Below are 20,138 nucleotides of genomic sequence, written 5' to 3'. Positions count from 1 at the left end.
CTTGGCCTTTATGGGTTTAATCCAGATTTTTTCCATTTATCCAAAACATTCTTGTGGATCCTGCATACCTTCCTTTTCTCTATATGGGTTTAATCCAATTTTCTCCCACCCTCCAAAACATTCTAAAACTATATAGCCATATCTATAGCTATATCTATCTGTATTCCGGTGACCTGCTCATCAGCCACTGTTATGGCTAAAATGCTTTTTTTATATTTATGTATTTATTTATTGCTTTTGCTTCCTGGAACTGTTTTAGATCTGATTGGCAGTACTTTCCTGATGCAAATCTATGCTGTCTTTTATCCACTGACACCCCCATACCATTTCCATACATTCTAAAATAATTTCTTTTGGCAGTGACCATAATTGTCTCCCACAATTGAAGTTCAGCAGAGGTCAGGCTGCTAGTTTTTCACTTTTGTATTGCCATCTGTTTTGTGACAAAGACTCATATCTGCTGCATCAAGACTTCTCCAGTATTAATGAATCTTAACTGCCTCCCAGGATTTGTTAAAAGGGCACAGTATTACCAGTTCTGTCCTTCAGTTCTTGAATGGTTCTGGAGTGCATCCCACAGTGCCAAGTGTCTGTGTGTGCTTCTGTTTTTTTTCAGGACCTTCCTTTGGTTCTCTTCTTTCTTTTCTTCTTGAGTGTAGAACTATTTATATAGCATCCCTGCTGTCCCTCCCATTGTTCTTCTTTGTTTTCTTACAAACTTAAAACAGGTTTTCTGTCTCTTCTTAAATGTGTTAGACTTTCCTCAGTTTGGAACTTTGATTTCCTGACAATATTTCTGTATCCTTTCACTTTCACTGCAATTGATCAAAGTCCTCCTTCCGTGTTGTCTTATTTGTCAGAAATGAGGGATGCTTCCTCAATATAGCCTGCTACTTTATTTTAGAGCAGTTTCCCTTTTTGTCATTGTGTGTGTTTGTTAAGTGACATGTACAAACCTTTACCCAGAAGACAGTTTTAATGTTTTTCCAGATGCAGTGCCAATACCACTTTCATGACTCTTTTTTTAAAAATATTTTCTAAGGCATTTTGTCTTAAGTCTGTTTTTGTACCATTTACTGTAGAGTTCAGTGATATATATTGTAAGTCAGCATGACTCACATGGTGAATTCAGCAACTCTGGGAAAGCCTCTGCATCTATAAAAGGGTGCCCTGGCAAAATGTATTTATAATGTTACCTTTTACGCATATTTTCTGTGATGTGTTTAGGCTAAATATAAATATATACAGTGGATATAAAAAGTGTACACACCCCTGTTAAAATGCCAGATTTTTTGTGATATAAAAAAATGAGACCACAATAAATCATTTCAAAACTTTCCCACCTTTAATGTGTCCTATAACCTGTATAATTCAATTGAAAAACAAACAAAATCCGTTAGGGGAAAAATAGAAAAAATAAAAAATGTACAATAAGCTGGTTGCATAAGTGTGCACACCCTTAAACTAATACTTTGTTGAAGCACCTTTTGATTTAATTACAGCATTCAGTCTTCTTGGGTACACACTTGCCTTCGATTAAAAAGACTCTGATTAACCCCAAATAAAGTTCTGCTGTCCTAGTAGGATTTTACTAACATTTCCTCAGTTGCCTGCTACAGCAAAAACCATGGTTCGCAGAGAGCTTACAAATCATCAAAGGGATCTCATTGTTGAAAGGTATCAGTCAGGAGAAGGGTACAAAAACATTTCCACAGCATTGGATATACCATGGAACACAGTGAAGACGGTCATCAAAAAGTGGAGAAAATAAGGGGCAACAGTGACGTTGCAAAGAACTGGATGGCCCTCCAAAATTGATGAAAAGACAAGATGAAAACTGGTCAGGGATGCTGCCAAGAGACCTACAACAACACTGAAGAAGCTGCAGGAATTTCTGGCAAGTACTGGTTGTGTACTACACGTGACAACGATTTCCCATATTCTCCGTATATCTGGGCTATGGGGTAGAGTTGCAAGACGGAAGCCTTTTCTTACACAGAAAAACATCCAGGTCCAACTAAAATTTGCAAAACAATACATCAAGTCTCCCAAAAGCAAGTGGGAATATGTATTATGGTCTGATGAGACCAAGGTTGAACTTTTTGGCCACAATTCCAACAGGTATGTTTGGCACAAAAACACTTCTCATCACCAAAAGGACACCATCCCCACATTGAAGCATGGTGGTGGCAATATCATGCTTTGGGTTTGCTTTTCTTCAGCTGGAACTGGGTAAATTGGGGCTTTAGTCAAGATAAAGGGAATTATGAACAGTTCCAAATACCAATCACTTTTGGTCCAAAACCTTCAGGCATCTGCTCAAAATCTGAAGATGAAGAGGAATTTCACCTTTCAGCATGACAGTGACCCCAAGCATACATCCAAATCAACAAAAGAGTGGCTTCACCAGAAGAAAATTAAAGTTTTGGAATGGCCCAGCCAGAGCCCAGACCTAAATCCAGTAGAAAATTTGTGGGGTGACCTGAAGAGGGCTCTGCACAAGAGATCCCCTCACAATCTGACAGATTTGGAGCGGTTTTGCAAGGAAGAGTGGGCAACTATTGCCAAGTCAAGATGTGCCATGCTGATAGACTCCTACCCAAGAAGACTGAATATTGCAATTAAATCAAAAGGTGTTTCAACAAAGTATTAGTTTAAGGGTATGCACACTTATGCAACCAGCTTATTGTACATTTTTTATTATCTATATTTTTCCCCTAACATAATTGTTTGTTTTTCAATTGAATTGTACAGGTTATAGATCACATTAAAGGTGGGAAAAGTTTTGAATTTATTTATTTTGGTCTCAGTTTTTTATATCACAGAAACCTGGCATTTTAACAGGGGTGTGTACACTTTTTATATCCACTGTATATGTTTACTAATCATTAATAAAAGAGTAATGTCCTCAGATAACCCAGTTATTTAGTGTGTGTGTGTGTGTGTGTGTGTGTGTGTGTGTGTGTGTGTGTGTGTGTGTGTATTATGTTAAAGTTCTAGTTCTGTATACTGCTTTTCATTTGTATGTTAGGATGTTTTACAGTCAGTTTAATATTTATGGACATCAGGCTTCCTCTGAAGCTCTGAGTTTCTAAACTATAGCTAAACAGTCCACTTATACTGTACTGATGAGGTCAACAAAAAAGCCGAAACATGCATAAAGACTTAAAACTAAAATGTCTTGGTCATTCAGAAGCCATGTAGCTGAAACAATGTATAGTAATTTGCATATATCCCATGGGCTGCCACCACAGAAGATTTAAAGTACTATGCAGTGAAGACTAACTTGGCTGGGTGTTTCTTGCAGTTTTTACTTCTTTATATAGAAAAGATGATAACCAAATATGACCTAGAAATTTACTTTACATGCAGACGGGAGCTGAAAGTTCGACTGCTGAATCCTACACTAAGGCACTGTACGAGCACATCCACTCATGCATGAATCGTGCCATCCCAAATAGAACCAAGATGCTATCCTCCAAAAAAGGAAGCCAATCTGGTGGTCCCCTGCCATAAAAAAATGTACAACAGAAGAAAGAAACTGCTGCAGAAAAGAGGAAAATCCCAGGATGCAAAAAACTCCCTTACCAGCCTCAGTAAGAAGCTGAGATCCCTCATAAAATCCTCCAAAGCTAGTTACGAAAATAAAATTCCCAAAGATTTCAAAGACAACCAGAAGGCGTTCTATAGTTATGTCAAGAATCTAAATGGCAATGCTCAGATAGGCTCTGAGCTACAACAGAATGGCATTAAATATATTGATCCCAAGGATATTGACAATATCCTGGCAGATCAATTTAGTGCCAACTTCACCCCACTCTCACCCCCTAAAGGGCCCACCTCAATACCAAAAGATTGACAAATTCCGGTAATCACGGCCATACAGGTAGAAACTGCACTCTCCAAAGCTAAGAATACAGCATCAATGGGACCAGATGACATCCCGGGCTGTGTACTACATGAACTACAAAATGAACTGGCACCTCACCTAAGTGTCATGTTTAATCATAGCCTCACCTCAGGCTTCATGCCCACTGAGTGGTGCACAGCTACAGTTATCCCACTCCACAAGGGTGGATCCACTTTGGATCCCAGGAACTACTGTCCCATTAGTCTGACGAGCCTGATCTGCAAGGGCATGGAACACATTATCATGGAACATGGATCATCATAGATAAACTTACTAAGCTGGGCATAAATCCCTACGTCACTCGATGGGTTGCCAACTGGCTTACTGACAGAACCCAGACTGTAAAAGTAGCCGACTCCAAATCCATCTCCAGACAAGTGACAAGTGGAGTACCTCAGGGTTCAGTCCTGGGACTGCTCTTGTTTGGCATCTACTTTTCTGAAGTAAAAGCCAACACTAAGGGACTCTGGCTAACAAATTCTGCAGATGACTGCAAACTGGGAGCCATTATTGAATCCCCAAATGATGTGGATATTCTACAAAAGGGCCTTACAGAAACAGATGCTTGGTGCCAGAGCCATGGGCTCAAGCTTAATGCCAAGAAATGCATAGTTATCCCCTTTGGGAAAAAACATGTACCCATGAATTACCACATAGGTGGCAGTACATTAAACATCAAAAGTGTGATGAGAGACTTAGGGACACAGGTGGACAGTGTTCTCACCTTCAATAACCACATCGCCACAACAGTCAGGAAATCCTTCTATGTGGCACACCTCATCACTAAGGGCTTTTCAACCAGAAAAAAGGAGGTCATTGTCCCACTGTACTCATCCCTCATTAGACCCATTATAGAGTACAACCCCCTGTTTGGTATGTACCTTACAAGACATATGCAACAGCTGGAAAGGCCCCAGAAATACCTCACTAAAAGAACCACGGGCCTAAAGCAGATGCCCTATGCTGGCCATCTAAAAAAACTCCAGCTATACTCTGTGGCATATTGGCTACCCAGAGGTGATCTCTGCTTAACATACAAGGCCATGTCAAACCATGAGCTGTTGGACATGCTCCACTTAAAGAAATCCCAATCCCTCAGAGCCACACACTCCAGGGATCTAAACCTTGTCATCACAATGAACAAAACATGCTGGAGGGATAGGTTTCTGACCCAGAGACTCCCCGTACTCTGGAATATACTGCCTATACATGTCAAGCAGAGTGCCTCCTTGGTCCTCTTCAAAAGGAACCTTGACGATAGGATGGGAGATAGGAAATTCACCCTGGAGATCACGTCAGTCACCCTGCTAGACATGGGTCCAGAGAAGTAAATATTTAGGAAGAAATATCCAGGGAATTGTTATGGCTAGGCTCATATAGGCCCTAGGGCCAATAGCCTAGTACCAACCTATGAACTTTACTTCTACTTGTCAGTGCAAAATGCCTTTCTTTTTGTCAACAGTGGCCTAATGTACATTTTCTGATATAGGAGTGACTCTTTTTTTTTCTCAGGTTTGAAAGCAACTCTTTGTAACAAGACAAAGTATTTATTCTTCTCCACATTAGTGTTAGTTCTCCTGTCATATTTTATCTCCCTTGTAACTATGTGCTTTCATATATATGACTTGAGACTTGTAACTGTTATGTTGCTTTTATCAGATAAGGAAATGCTTAAATTAGAGATTAAATATGAGTAAAGTAATATGTAGAGGAGTCAGAGAGCTGGTCATTCTAGTCTGGGGCCTACTGAGATGTCAGAAGAACAGGATTATAATGGGTCACAATTTAAGGCTTGTAGAGTACAGTTTCAAAAGTAACACAGGGTAGTTTTTCTTCAGAGATAAGGTGCTTGTCATTTTGAGTACATCACTTGATGGTGTATCATTGTATATGCGAGCACCATGAAGGATGGAGAAATGTTGCGTGATGGTGAAGGGAGATGTAGGAGCTGCAAAATGGTAAATGAGCTGCATGGCTCCGGGTATTTTGTGTGTGTGTGTGTGTGTGTGTGTGTGTGTGTGTGTGTGTGTGTGTGTGTGTGTGTGTGTGTGTTGGTGTGGTGTAAGTTAATAAATATTTAATGTAGCTCTTTCTGTCTTCTTTCCTTTTTTACTGGGCATGTGAACTGGTCCATGGACCATTTTCAGCCATGGCATGGGCCAAACAGGGAAGAACTTTAAGTACAGTGTAATGTATGATTAGCAGGCAGAAAAATAATGAAAGTACATCTTATAATGCATAACCATAGATTTAAAATGTTATCAAAATAAAACTGATCTTATTTCTAGCAATGTAGCAGTATTATTTATTCTCAAATATTGGTTTGAAATGTTGCATGTTTCCTTATATCTTGATGGCTACATCTGTGTTTTTTTTTCTTTAATAATCCTTACTTTTGGGTTTACTTGGCATGCTCAAAGCCACTGTTACAAAGACCAATATACTGACCACTTTGTCCCACTGCTGTAGCAAGCTGAATCAACATTTACATGGAAAAATAGTTTTAAAGTATTGTTGTGTTTCTGCATCTCTTACCCCAACTCCCATATGGAGTTCTGCCTCCACACCCTGGATTGCTATATATTTGCTACCTCTAAGACTACACCAACATGAAAGAAAGATAAATATGTTTTTCTTTTTCCTCTAAGTTAGTGCGATTGAGTTGATAGTATATTTAAAGATTGGGGTGTGGAGGCAGAGCCTTCACATTGAAGGTACAGGGTGCACTGACCCCTACTCTCTACAAAATTACTTCCAGAAAAATGTGTAATATCTTAATGTACTGCAGATGTCTACTAGGTAGAAAGATCGAGTGGTACAGTTGACTTCGGTCATTAAAGCTGACCCTCATTTTTAATAAAATACGTGTTCTTCATGTGCTAAATTAGAGTCCTTAGTTAGTTTCCAGCAGTGACTGCAAATTCAGTTTAGCTAGAGAAGGCAACATTTTGATTGCCTTGAAAATGCCAGTTATTAATTTAGCTCACTGCCAAGAAAGTTAACATAGCCTGATGCTTCATGTTTGTTGTGTTAGGTACGGCTAACAGTAATGGAAACTAAAAGTAAACAGTGATCGTTTTCTTCTTTTGTTTGTTTTACTTCAGTTACAGAAAACATTACAAATCAAAACAGGTAATGCAGGGAGTTTATGGGAGTCTATATCCCAAGGTAACAGGGTATGCAAACAAAATGAAGGAATGCTAAATATTGGGTTACTCTTCTTTATTTTGCAGAACCGTGCCTGTCGATAGTTTACAAACTAGAGGCCTGAGAAGTAGTACGATCAGCTCCAACATGTAACTGCAAATTATTAGTTCGGTATTTTAACAAACTGGAGACCTGTTAGGCAGTATGCTGAACAACAGCCTTTAACTGGAGATGGTTAGATTTCTTAATATTGACTCTAGAATAATTTGTTACTAAGCAATGTTATTTTCTGACATCAGAAATATCTGGTAACAAAATTGAGCTTGTAACTTTTTCTTTTTTTTCTTGCATAGAAATCAGCTGCGGCATTCCTTCCTCAGTCCCAAATGCAGTGCTAATCTCAAATGGGTCGACAGTTTTTGGAAGTGAGGCTTACTATCAGTGTAAAAGTGGGTTTCATCGTGTAGCAGGAACTAACAAAACTGTCTGTGTCAGCAATGGAGAGTGGCAAAATGTTACATTGGTTTGTGAAGGTAAGAGATGAAAACGTGTTGATTAACAATGGAAAGGAACCAGGTAATCCTCAGGAATAATTTAGTATCGGTAGCATAGGCTGCTAAATTTTGGGGTTTGATGCGGTAAGAAGAGCCTGTGGAGAAGATGCTGGAGCCATCAAAAATTAACATTAATTTTATTTTGAGATGATTTATACTATACCAAACACACACTGGAACACCAGAGGAACGAAACACTATCAGCTTTAATGTAAAACAATTTATTCAACGTTTTCATCAAACAGACTTCATCAGAATGAATTCTAACATTTTGACCTCATACATTTATACTAATACAATCATTCAATTATTCTATAAAATGTTAAATTGCATGAAAAATGCTTCACAAAAATACTTGGCTAAATCCTTAAAATAGTTACATCCTTTGTAAATCTAATGTTTGAATATCATTTTATAAAAAACATTTTATAAAAAAACATAATCAACTTTTAATACCCAGTTTCCTGTCAGCTAAAAAACATTTTATGTTTATCATGTCATTTAGACCCGGTGGCATATACGCACCAAGTCTAATCTTGCCACTACGTTTCTTTTCTTTCTACCTTATTTTTCATATTTCCACCTCTCAAGTCTTTCTTAACATGCTCTAAAATAGAAAACAAAAATTTCTTATATGACTGGCATTTAAATGAATGTAAAGAGCAATGTTAAGTTGTCAATCTCGCCTTCATTCTTGCTGGATGGGTTTGGAGCTGAACCTCGGCTCCGACTCTGCCTAATACTAAAGTTCGAGAGCTATTTTACCGGCTTGAGGCTAACCTAGGTCCCATAATGCTAGGCATCATATATCCAGATCTTGTTTGCCGCTTCAGCTACGAGGTTGCGTTTTTCACCGGCTCCAGGTTGTATTTTATTATGAATAGCTTTATAGATAGTTTTTCTGTCAGATTTTTTTCCTATTTTACCTTTTTAGTGTTAGTGAAGTTAGCGACTAGTTTTCCCTCCCCTTTAGTTGCTAAATCCCCCCTTTTTTTTCCACCCTTAAGGTGGTTGGGCCTCTGACCCTCCCCCTTAGTAGTACAGTTTTCCCTTAGTTGTTCTGTGTGTGTGTGGAATTCTGTCCCTCTGTTTAGTGGTAGTTTCCTTTTTTTCCTGCTTATTGTAATTTTTTATTATATATTAGTGTAATTTTTACATTAATATGTCTAAGGATGCTAAGGTATCGGGTTTCAAGAAGTGTGACTCGTGCTGTCAGAAGATGTCTCTGACAGACGGTCACACTTCTTGTGTGTATTGTTTGGGCCCTCTGCACCTGCAGGACTCTTGCTCCATCTGCCATGCTTTCAGCCCCAGAGTCCTGCAGGAGCACAGAAATAAACTCATTCTTAGAGGCTTGTTAAAGCCTGGAGGTTCTCCAACTAAGACCATGACTGGAAAACCTCCAAAGCCCGCCAAATCGTCAGCTCCATGTTTGGAGCCGGCTCTGAGCGGTTCTCTTGCTGCCTCGTCGGTTCCGGCCGGAAACGAGGCACCTAGACCTCAGTCGGCTCCGACTTTAGTGTCGGAGCCGTCCCCGAACAGAAAGCGCTCCAGGTCTCCGTTTCTCGAGTCGGTTAGATCGGCTCCGAAGTCTCCTCTATTGTCGGAGCAGAGCCATAGATCTCATTCCTCTAGGTCTTCCAGGCTTTCGGACCATGACCTCGAGAGGGTAGTCAGCCGGCTTTTGAAGTCGCAGGCACTGGCCCAGTTGCTACATAGCCCATCTCAACAGACAGGGGCTACCCCTACACCTTCTCAAGTTCCTCCTCTGACTACTCTGCTGAGTTCGGAGCCGGAGGTCGTCGAGGTGAGTACTGTGGGGGTGTTGGAACTGATCCCTATTTTGTCGGTTCCTTCGTCAGCTCCGATCCCATCCTTGGCTCCGCCCTTGGAGGGATCCAGGCGCCGAGACTCCCTGGTTGGCTCCGAGTGGCATTGGACCCTTGTCCGACCCCATTCTCCCTCTTGGAGCCTCGGCACAGGTGAGTTCGGCCCCGACATCGGCCTCGGAGCCATCCCTCTTGGTGCCGGGGGGAGCTCTCATCTCCTCAGATTTGGGTCCTTCTTCCCTGCCTGACAGGGGCGCCTTTGAGGTCATGAGGAGCGTGCTGGCTCCTATACCAGAGCCACGGTCAGCCTCCTCGGCCCCTCCCTCTACGGTGCCTGCTTTGGCCCCTGCCTACCCTCCCGACCCCAAGCGAGGAGGACCGACACTCCAGGCTGCCCCATTGGGCCTTTCTTCCTCTTCGAGGCCTCCCCTGATCCTTCAGGGGAGCCCCATCGGAAGAGGGCATGTAAGAGGAAACATGTTGACTCTCCTGAGTCAGTGACATCTGACACCGACCTGGATGATTCGGAAGGGTCCCCAAGGTCCCCCTCTGAGGATGTCTCCTTTTCTAACATCTTAGAGATCCTTAAACAGAGGGGGAACTGGTCTGCCCTTAACCTATCCGAGGACGAGTCGGTGTACCTGGATGCGTTCGGTTCTCACCCTTCCACCTCATGGGTGTCCCCGCCTTTCGACCCACTTATGGAGGTGGTGGCTCGGAAGGCGTGGACGGCTCCAGATACTATGGAACCAACTCCCCAGAGGCCCACTAAATTTATTACTGCCCCGACAGACAAACAGTTTCTCTCTAAGAGTGTCCCCGTGGATGCCATGGTGGTGGCGGCAGCCACTAAGAAGGAGTTGGCTGACCCTTCAGTACCTGTCCATCCTCCTAATAAGGAATCTAGGACTATGGATAGGTACGGCAAGTGGATGTTTTCTTCAGCGACCTTTGCCATGCGGTCACTGAACTATTTATGCCATTTCACCTGACTTCAGAGAGACCTTCTCAAGGAACTGGGTGAAACATTGCAGGACCCAGCAGCTGTGGGGTCTCAGGAAAAGATCAACTCCCAGCTGGGGACCCTGAACTCTATCGTTAACTCTTCCATGTGGCTCATCTCTTATGCAGCCCATGGAATGAGTAGAGCTGCAGGTACGGGTGTTGCTCTAAGGAGACACGCCTGGATGTGGCTCTGTAATTTTGCTGACCCCTTCAAGGCGTCCTTCACTAACACCCCCTTTGATGGTTCTGCTCATTTTGGACCTCAAGTGAAGGATACCTTAACCAGGTACGAACAAGAAGGCAAGACTCTCTCTGCTGTGGAAGTCCATTTTTACACCCCTTCTAGACCATATCCTAAGGGTCAGAAGGGTGGGAAAATGTGGTTCCACAAACCTCAAGGAGTTCTGCTGGACGCATGTGGTGAGCTTCCCTCCAGAAGCAGAGGAGGGAACAACAATAGACGCCACCCTAGGGGCAGGAGGGGTCCGCAGAATCAGGGTAGCAGAGAATCGTTCTCTGACAAACCCTTTCAGCACCACTGAGGAGCTGCCCGACTGTCCACCTTCGGAGGCAGTCGGGGGAAGACTTTCACTGTACCCAAAAGCCTGGTGCTCTCTTACGCAAGACAGATGGGTATGGTCGATCATATCCGAGGGTTACAAAATCCCCTTTATCCACACCCCACATCAACCTAAAGGGCCTTTTCCAGACGTTCCATCCAGTCTGAGAGACAAAGCAGCACTAGAAATTTCAAAGCTGCTTTTAAAAAGAGCCATCCAGCCAGTCCCAGCAGACCAACAACGGTCTGGAATCTACTCCAAATTCTTTTTGGTACCAAAAAAGACAGGGGACTGGAGACCTATTTTGGATCTCAGCAGACTGAACAAATTGGTTCAAAGAACAAAATTCCGGATGGTCACGCTACAGTCCATTCTTCCCTTCTTGGGTCAGGACAATTGGATGTGCTCTATAGACCTTCAGGATGCGTACTACCATATCAAAATGAACAGGCGCTACAGGAAGTTTCTCCGCTTCTGGCTGGGAGCCAGTCACTATCAATTCAGAGCCTTGCCCTTTGGCCACACCACAGCCCCCAGGGTGTTTACCAAATGCATGGCAGTGGTTGTGGCTCACCTGAGATGTCGAGGATTCCAGGTGTTTCCATATTTGGATGACTGGCTCCTTACTGCCACAACCAGGCACCAGTTACTTCAAGCCAGGGATTACAAACGTGCAAAGTGCTAAGCATCTCCATAAATTTCGAAAAGTCTGCCTTGTTGCCTTGTCAGCATATTACCTTCATAGGCGCCATGTTAAACATGGTGGAGTTGTCAGCAAAACTACCTACACAAAGAGTGTTCGACATTCGCAGTCACGTTCAAATCCTACTACAAGAGGATAGAATCCAAGCCAGGCTTGTACTGAAAACGCTAGGTCTAATGGCTGCAACAATCATCTTACTCCCCCTAGCTCGCTTTCATATGTGGATACTACAGTGGATGCTTTTTTCCCAATGGTCCTTTCAGCAGCGTCCCATGTCGCACAATATTTTCATCACTCGATCATGCAAATGACACCTAGCTTGGTGGATGGTCTCACCTCAGGTGCTTCAAGGCAGACCGGTTGTTCTTCCCCCTCCGGTTGCCACCATGACAACGGATGCCTCCCTGATTGGGTGGGGGGGGGTCATTTTCAGGGCAGGACAGTCCAGGGCACATGGCAACCGTTCGAGTGCCACTTGCACATCAATGTCTTTGAGATGAGAACGGTGCTGTTGGCGTTGCAGGCCCTCCATAACTCTCTTCCCACCGGGACGATTGCGATTCAGACAGACAATATGTCCGTAGTATGGTGCATCAACAAACAGGGCAGAACCAGGTCCTATCCTCTTTGTCGGGAAGCGCTCAGACTCTGGCAGTGGGTGATCTCTTCTCACCGGTTTCTGGTAGCAAAACACATTCCCGGAAAGTCCAATGTTATAGCAGACAGGCTGAGCAGGGACATTCTCATGCCCTACGAGTGGTCTCTCAACCAACTAGTAGTATTCAGAAGGTGGGGTCAGCCTTGCTGCGACCTTTTCGCAACCCCGCAAAACAGCAAGTGTCAGGACTTCTTCACCCTCTTTCCTCTTCCGGGCCTCTCTCCCAGAGATGCTCTAGCCAACGATTGGCCCCAGGGTCTCCTTTATGCCTTTCCCCCTTTTCCCTTAATCACTCAGTTAGTCCAGAAAGCAACTGCCTTGAGATCCAGGATGATCCTTATTGCCCCTTACTGGCCTCCACAAGTCTGGTTTTCGTTCCTACAACGTCACCTACTGGAGCAGCCTTGGCATCTGGACCCAGTGCTAGGCCTTCTGACCCATCAATCGGGCAGGCTGCACCCATCCCTTTCGTCTCTCAACCTCACAGCTTGGTTGCTCCACTTCCAACCCTTGCCAGGCTTCCCTTAATTTCTCAGTCAGTATGTGAGATTATCCTTGCCTCTCACAAGTCTAACACCAGAAGGACGTACGCTAGCAAATGGAAACATTTCTCTATTTGGGCAAGGAAAAATCAAGTCGACCCCTTCACTGCTCCTGTCCAAACAGTTCTAGATTTTTTAGAGGAACTTTTCCAAAAAGGCTCCTCTTCAGCCACTATCAGAGTCCAGCTGACGGCTATTGCAAATTTCCATGTTGGCTTGTCAGAATCTAGCATTATGTCCTACAAGCTCTGCAAAGCCTTTCTGAAGGGTACCCTATTACTTAGGCCCCCAGTCAAAGACCCTCCTCCACCGTGGGATCTAAATTTGGTACTGTCATCATTAATTCTGCCTCCTTTTGAGCCTGCTGCCTCCTGCTTGTTAAAACTGCTCTCATGGAAAACACTTTTCCTGGTAGCTATTACCTCAGCCAGAAGGGTTTTGGAACTACAAGCACTATCTGTGCGCCCCCCCCCTTATCTTGTTTTTCACAAAGATAGAGTGGCTCTTAGGACTAATCCATCCTTTTTACCTAAGGTTCTATCTGAAAAAAATCTCAATCAGACCATTGATCTCCCAGTTTTCTTTCCAAATTACACTGACAGAGCTGAGAGAAGATTACATTGCTTGGACGTTCACCGGCAGCTACGCTTCTATCTGGATAGAACTAAACTAACGAGAAAATCAGAGCAACTCTTTTTATCTTACGCAGAAGGGAAGCAAGGCCTTCCAGTTTCTAAAGTGACCTTGTCCAGATGGTTGACCTCTCTTATCACTTTAATATATCAATTGAGGCATAAGGAGCTCCCTACCAAACCTAGAGCTCATTCAACTAGAGCATTAGCTTCCTCAGTTGCTTTTCAGCGAGGTTACCTATGGATTCTATTTGTGCAGCGGCCACATGGGCCTCCCCTCATACCTTTATTCCTCATTACAAACTGGATATTGCCTCCAGAAATCATGCTGATTTTGGTTCCACTGTACTCAAGAGTCTGTTCCATTGAGCCACCCAGGGCTAAGGTGCTAGGGACGCTGCCCATCCAGCAAGAATGAAGGCAAGATTGACAACTTAACATTAAGAAGTTATGTACTCACCATAACGTTCCGTGTTAGTTGTCTTCTTCTCGCCTTCTTTCTTGCGTCCCACCCTCCATCCCCCTAGCCTGGAAAGACCTAGAGAATTGAGTGAGACATTCTTTGTCACCAGGATTACCCCTTCACCTAGAGCTCTTGTCCCCTTTTTGGTAGCCCTGATGAAAGACAGGCTGTGGGGCTCATAGTTGTATAGAGTTCATAGATTTATCCTTTCTTGTGGTGGGACATGTTTTTGTCCATAGTGTTAGCTATCAAATGAGATCTGGGTATATGACGCCTAGCATTATGGGACATAGGTTAGCCTCGAGCCGGTAAAAATAGCTCTCGAGCTTTAGTATTAGGCCGAGTCAGAGCCGAGGTTCGGCTCCGAACCCATCCAGCAAGAAAGAAGGCGAGAAGAAGACAACTAACATGGAACATTATGGTAAGTACATAACTTCTTATTATTTACATCTCTGCTTTTTATTGCATACCAATGTTCTTTTATACATTTACTAAGGGATCTAGTTGTCATCCCTACATAATAGGCAGCACACCCAGAAAATAAATGATTTATACTATACATTTACGTGTGATCTATTTCATATGTTGAAGTTATGACATACTTAGGTCATCATGGTAAAACTTCAGTTTGGAAGGCCATTTTCTAGGTGGAATTCATTGATAATTGCTCAGCAGTGCAACTCCCATTTTTTAGATATGCTGAGCTGTGCTGATCAGCAGTAATTCTACTGAGAGTCAAGCATACTGTGCCTAGAGCTGAATTGTATTATACGGGTGTTTGCATCACTTAGAATCACCCACCTGTGTGCTTTACACAACTGCGGGCAGGTGTTCCAACAACCTATGTAGCCACTGACTGCAGATGTGTCCATGCAACCACACACACACACACACACACACACACACACACACACACACACACACACACACACACACACACACACACACACACACACACACACACACACACACACACACACACGCACACACACACACACAGACACACACACGCACACACACGCACACACACACACACACACACACACACACACACACACGCACACACACACACACACACACACACACACACAAGCACACTTACAAATACATACACATTTCACATTGCTACTTACCTGGAGCAGTAAATCGAGCAGAGTGGTTTGTCTTGTTCAAACTATTCCATTAACAGCATTTGGTATGCACTGATGATAGCTGCATTGCACCTATGCTACTGTGCTTGGAAGTTGCATAATATGGAAGTTTATGAATCCCATGCTATGCAACTTCTTAAGTTAAGTAGCTCTTTGTGCAGACAGAGTCCTAAATTACATACCCATGAAAGCCCACACTTGAATGCTGCTTTGATAAACTGTGCAACAGATGTTCTACATAGTTATGAAGCCTTGTGCATTAGAGACTAAGAAGTGTGAGAATTCAAATTCCCTTATGTATTATGCATGACCCGTGTGTGTCTTTGTTTAGTATGCAAAACTCACGGTGTCAGCTGCCGACTGCAGAAATACACAAAATGAACTGATACCCAAAGTAGCAATGGATGCACAATACAATGAAAGTCAGCGTCCACGATAAAAACTCTACTTTAATAGACCAAGCAATACAGGTGAAACAGTGATTTGATCAACAATCCCAAATTTAAATGAATGTGTCCTGTCATATATAGATTTATGTCTATACAGTGCATTTTTATTGTCTTTACTCTTAATTCTATAAAAGTGATCATATATTCTTTTTTGAGTTGGTGTTCAGTTTTTCCTATGTAAAAGCTAGGACATGTTATACACTTAGCTAGGTATATCACGTTTCTGCTGTTGCAATTTCCATATCTAAAACGAATCCTTGTCTTGGTTTACATTATCTAATATAATCTCCTTGATGTCCAAAATAGCAGAAAACTGACTGCAACTTCCATATTTGGTCGTATGTCTACCATCATCAATTTTAATTCGCATTAATGGTCCAAATTCAATTCTTTTCTTTAAACTGGCTCCCATTTTGTGTACAAAAATTGGTGCTTCACCTATTATTTTCTTTATTTCGTTATCTCCCATCAGGATACTCCAATTATTTCTTATTATATTTTTCACAAACTGGACATGGGGAATATTCTAACACACATGCTCTGTTATAACCACTACCTGATTTGATGTCATAGAAATTCGGGTCCTTAACCAATTCTTTCCCTAATAGTGGGGGATATTTTTCCCCCATTCACTTATGACATATTTCATGACGTCATTTAACATGTAACTAGGATAACCTCTATTTCTAAACATATTTCCAAAGTGATGTATTTCATCTGTCATATCTTGATATTTTGATGTCATTCGTGCAGCTCTGATGCATTGTCCCTTAAAAATATTTTTCATCATATTTCGTGGATGTTTGCTAGTATATCCTAAATAACTGTTGGAAAAGGTACTTTTTCTATATATATTAGATTGATAACCATCCTTTACTTTAGAAATATACGTGTCTAAATAAGCTATGCCGTCAGAGCTGCAAGAATGTGTAAATTTCAAAAATGTACTGGAATTATTTAAAAATTCCATGCTACTTTGGGTATCAGTTCATTTTGTGTATTTGTTTAGTATGCAGTAAGACTATAAATTCCACTCCGTTAACTTCTGTAGGATAGTGTATGTTTCGTTGATGCATATGGCATCAATGCGTATTTCACCGAATGTTCTATGATAAAAGCAGTGTTAGGCTCAGTGAATCCATAGTTGGAATTAGGTAATTTACTAAATGTTTCCATGCCAATTCTCCACTGGCAGTACCAACCTTGTTGTTGTCTAAAAAGTACTAGTTTGTGGGACAAAGAGTGTCCCAGCAAGAAAATTAAAATGCATGTGTGTGTGTGTGTGTGTGTGTGTGTGTGTGTGTGTGTGTGTGTGTGTGTGTGTGTGTGTGTGTGTGTGTGTGTGTGTGAACTCTGTATGGATGTGAAATATTTTGTATTTCGGGCAAGTCTGTGAAAATCAATGGAATTCTACACTCTCAATACTTTACATTCACTGAAATATGCATTAATGTTTATGGAATATGCAATGATAAAATATGCCACAACCTTACTCTGGACATATATCTGTGCATCAGTGTTTATTATAGCTAAAGATGACAAAACAAAATTAATAAATCTGAATATCATTTATTCTGATAAACTGGTCATAGGATCATAGGAGGTTACTAGGCTATTAGCCCTGAGGCCCTTGTAAGCCTAGCCAAGAGTTTAGCCCATGTTTAGACAAATCAGCACCTGATGTTCCTGTCCAGCAGGGACAAGGGATGAATCCCAGGGGTATATTTTTTGTTTCCCATCCAGTTATCCAGGTTGTGCTTAAAAAGGGGTAAAGAGGTACTCTGCTTGATGTGGAGAGGGAGTCTATTCCATAGATGGGGGAGTCTCTGGGACACAAATCTGTCCTGCCAGCAACTTCTGTTGATGTCACAGACCAGGTTGAGGCCACGCATGTGAGTTACTTGAGTGGAGCTTGGCTTGCGGATATGCAGCAGTCCCATCAAGGTGGGAGTCCGTGATCGCCTTGTATGCCAGACAGAGGTCACCTCTGAGGAGTCTGTATGAAACTGAGTAGAGGGACTTTTAGCCTATCTGTGTATAGTAGATGTTTGAGGCCCTGGATTCTCCTGGTGAGAAACCTCTGTGATCTCTCTAGCTGCTGCATGTGCTTTGCAAGGTACATGCTGAAAGGGGCATTGTACTCAATAATGGGCCTTATAAGGGAAGAATACAGGAATGTTATGGCCTCCTTGTCCCTGGATGAGATACCCTTACTTATGAGGTGGGCCATGTAGAAGGCTTTCCATACAATGGAAGCAACATGGTGGTCAAAAGTCAGGTTGTTATCAACCAGGGTGCCCAAATCCCGCACAACAGATTGCATGCTTAAGATGTTGTTGTTAATGTGATAATTTGTGGGGACATTACTCTCCCCAAAGGGGATGATGAGGAATTTTTTTGGTATTCAGTCTGAGGCCATGTTTCTGGCACCAGTCATTTATCTGAGTGAGACCCTCTTGGAGGATGTCCACATCACTAGGAGAATTGATGAGAGCACCCAGCTTGCAGTCATCTGCAAACTTGATCAGCCATAGCCCATTGGTTTTGGCCTGCACCTCAGAAAAGTATATCCCAAATAACAAAGGCCCCAAGACCGAACACTGGGGTACATTTTTTGTTACGGATCTACTGCTTGAGGTGGCTTCCCCTATTTTGACTAGGTGAGTTCTATCAGTGAGCCAGTTTGCTACCCATCTGCTAACATATGGATTGATGCCTAGTTGAGAGAGTTTATGTTATGCCTGAGCAGGGAACGGGGTCAAACAGATTGGCCAGGTCAAGGTAGATGGTGTGCACTGTCTTCCTATCGTCTATGGCTTTGGTGACTATCTCAAAGATGTCGACCAAATTTAGCAGAAGTGTCCTCTCCTTGATGAAGCCAAACTATGTGAGATCGAGTGTTTGGAGGTTGCCAATGCCCTTGTTAATGAGGTCCATGATAATCCATTCCATGGACTTGCAGAGCAGGCTAGTTAGGATGATGGGTCTATAATTTCCCGTATCGGTGGATGCTCCACCTTTGTGTAAAGGGATGACAGTGGCTGTCCACTCGGCTGGGTTGAAGCCGGTACTCAGGCTTTGGTTGAGTAGGGAGACTAATGGTGCTACAAGTTCCTGCCTGAGTTCACGTAGGATGCAGCCTGGGATGTTATCGGGTCCCATGGAGGCTGCATTTTTTGCCTTTGAGAGAGCAGTGATGACCTGTTCCCTAGATATAAGGGGAAGGGGGCAGATACTGGGGATGTCCTGATTTACTGGTGAGGGGGACAGAGGGGTGAAGTTTTCGATGAATCTGCCAGCCAGCAAGTTTGCTATACAGCATTTGTATATGTGGTGTCCTTGACCACCTGTTCTGAACAGATCTGGGTGCTTCCTTTGAGGTTGGGGACATATGTGAAGAAGGTCTTATGATTGTCTCTAGTAGATGTGACCAATTTGGACTAGAAATTTGCTTTGGAGGATTTCACTAGCACTCTTATTTGCTTGTTCAGGCTAAGGAGATATTGCTTCCAGCTGGGCACCTGCTCCTTCTTGGTCTCGGAAAGCAATTTTTTTTTTTTTGTTATAGAGTTTATTTATAGCAGATATCCACCAGACAGGTTTACTCTTCCTTGTGGAGGATGATTTAGTCCTGTTGGGTATTCCTGATTCCATGCATCTATATAAATGCTCATACAGTGCTTTGGAGCAGTTTTGGATATTGGCGCCAGTTCCTACAGAGGGGAGGGGGCTGTGAAGCCATTTACACAATCCCTCAAGAGGCTGTAATTAGCTTTGGAGAAGTTTTTATGTCTGATACTAGCTAGAAGGGATTAGGGGAAATGGTGACTTTGAAAGTGACTGTTTTATGGTCGGATCTTACCAGAGAGGATGATTCTATAGGGATGCTGCAGTGGTTACTCATGTTGGTTAATACCCAGTCCAAGATATTATCACCCCTTGTGGGGGTATCGACTAGCTGTTCCAAGGCATTTGGATTGACAAAATCGAGGAATCTCTAGGAATTTGTTTTCTGGCATGAGTAGTTCTTTCACTCTATGTTTGGGAAGTTAAAGTCACCCAGGATCAGGGTATAGGACTGAATCTTGATAAACTCAAACAGGTGTAAATAGGTGGATTTGGCATTTTGAGTCAGATTTGGGGGCCGGTAGCTTGCCATAATTTGAATAGGGGTCTTGTCAATGGTTAAATGCACCTGGAGTGTCTCCTGTGTGTCATACTGTGACCAGCCTGGAGGTGTGTATGTCTTTAATGTATACTGAAACTCCACGTCCTTTGGCTTTACTGCCCACAGTTTGTGGTCTAAATGTATGATAGGATGAGTAACCAGGTAAGGGTGGGGTGCTCTCCGCAGCTTTGAACCAAGTTTCTGTGACTGCACAGATGTCAGCATTTTCCAGGGTTAAGAATGCTTGCAATGAGTGCAGTTTCATGTTTAGACTCCTAATGTTTAGCAACATGATCTTAAATTTGTGTTTTGTTGAATTTTTTATGTTGGTAGTTTTAACCTCATCACTTTTCCTAAAAAAGGCATT

At 42.6% G+C, this 20,138-nt stretch overlaps 1 protein-coding gene across 2 annotated transcripts in view; it reads left to right on the top strand.

Moving 5' to 3' along the window:
- SUSD1 (sushi domain containing 1) overlaps positions 1 to 20,138 on the top strand; it is a 1,084,671-nt gene that overhangs the window by 470,262 nt on the left and 594,271 nt on the right. For both annotated transcript variants that reach the window (XM_044061072.1, XM_044061071.1), the window contains exon 7: positions 7,411 to 7,590. In XM_044061072.1, coding sequence (XP_043917007.1) covers positions 7,411 to 7,590 — 180 coding nt within the window. The remainder of the gene's footprint in view (positions 1 to 7,410; positions 7,591 to 20,138) is intronic.

The sequence above is a fragment of the Protopterus annectens genome, chromosome 2.part0 (assembly GCF_019279795.1).
Source record: "Protopterus annectens isolate FY-2018-M chromosome 2.part0, PAN1.0, whole genome shotgun sequence".
In the NCBI taxonomy this organism is placed as follows: Eukaryota; Metazoa; Chordata; order Ceratodontiformes; family Protopteridae; genus Protopterus; species Protopterus annectens.
The sequence above is the reverse complement of the archived record's forward strand: the minus strand, read 5'-3'. Positions and strand labels throughout refer to the sequence as shown.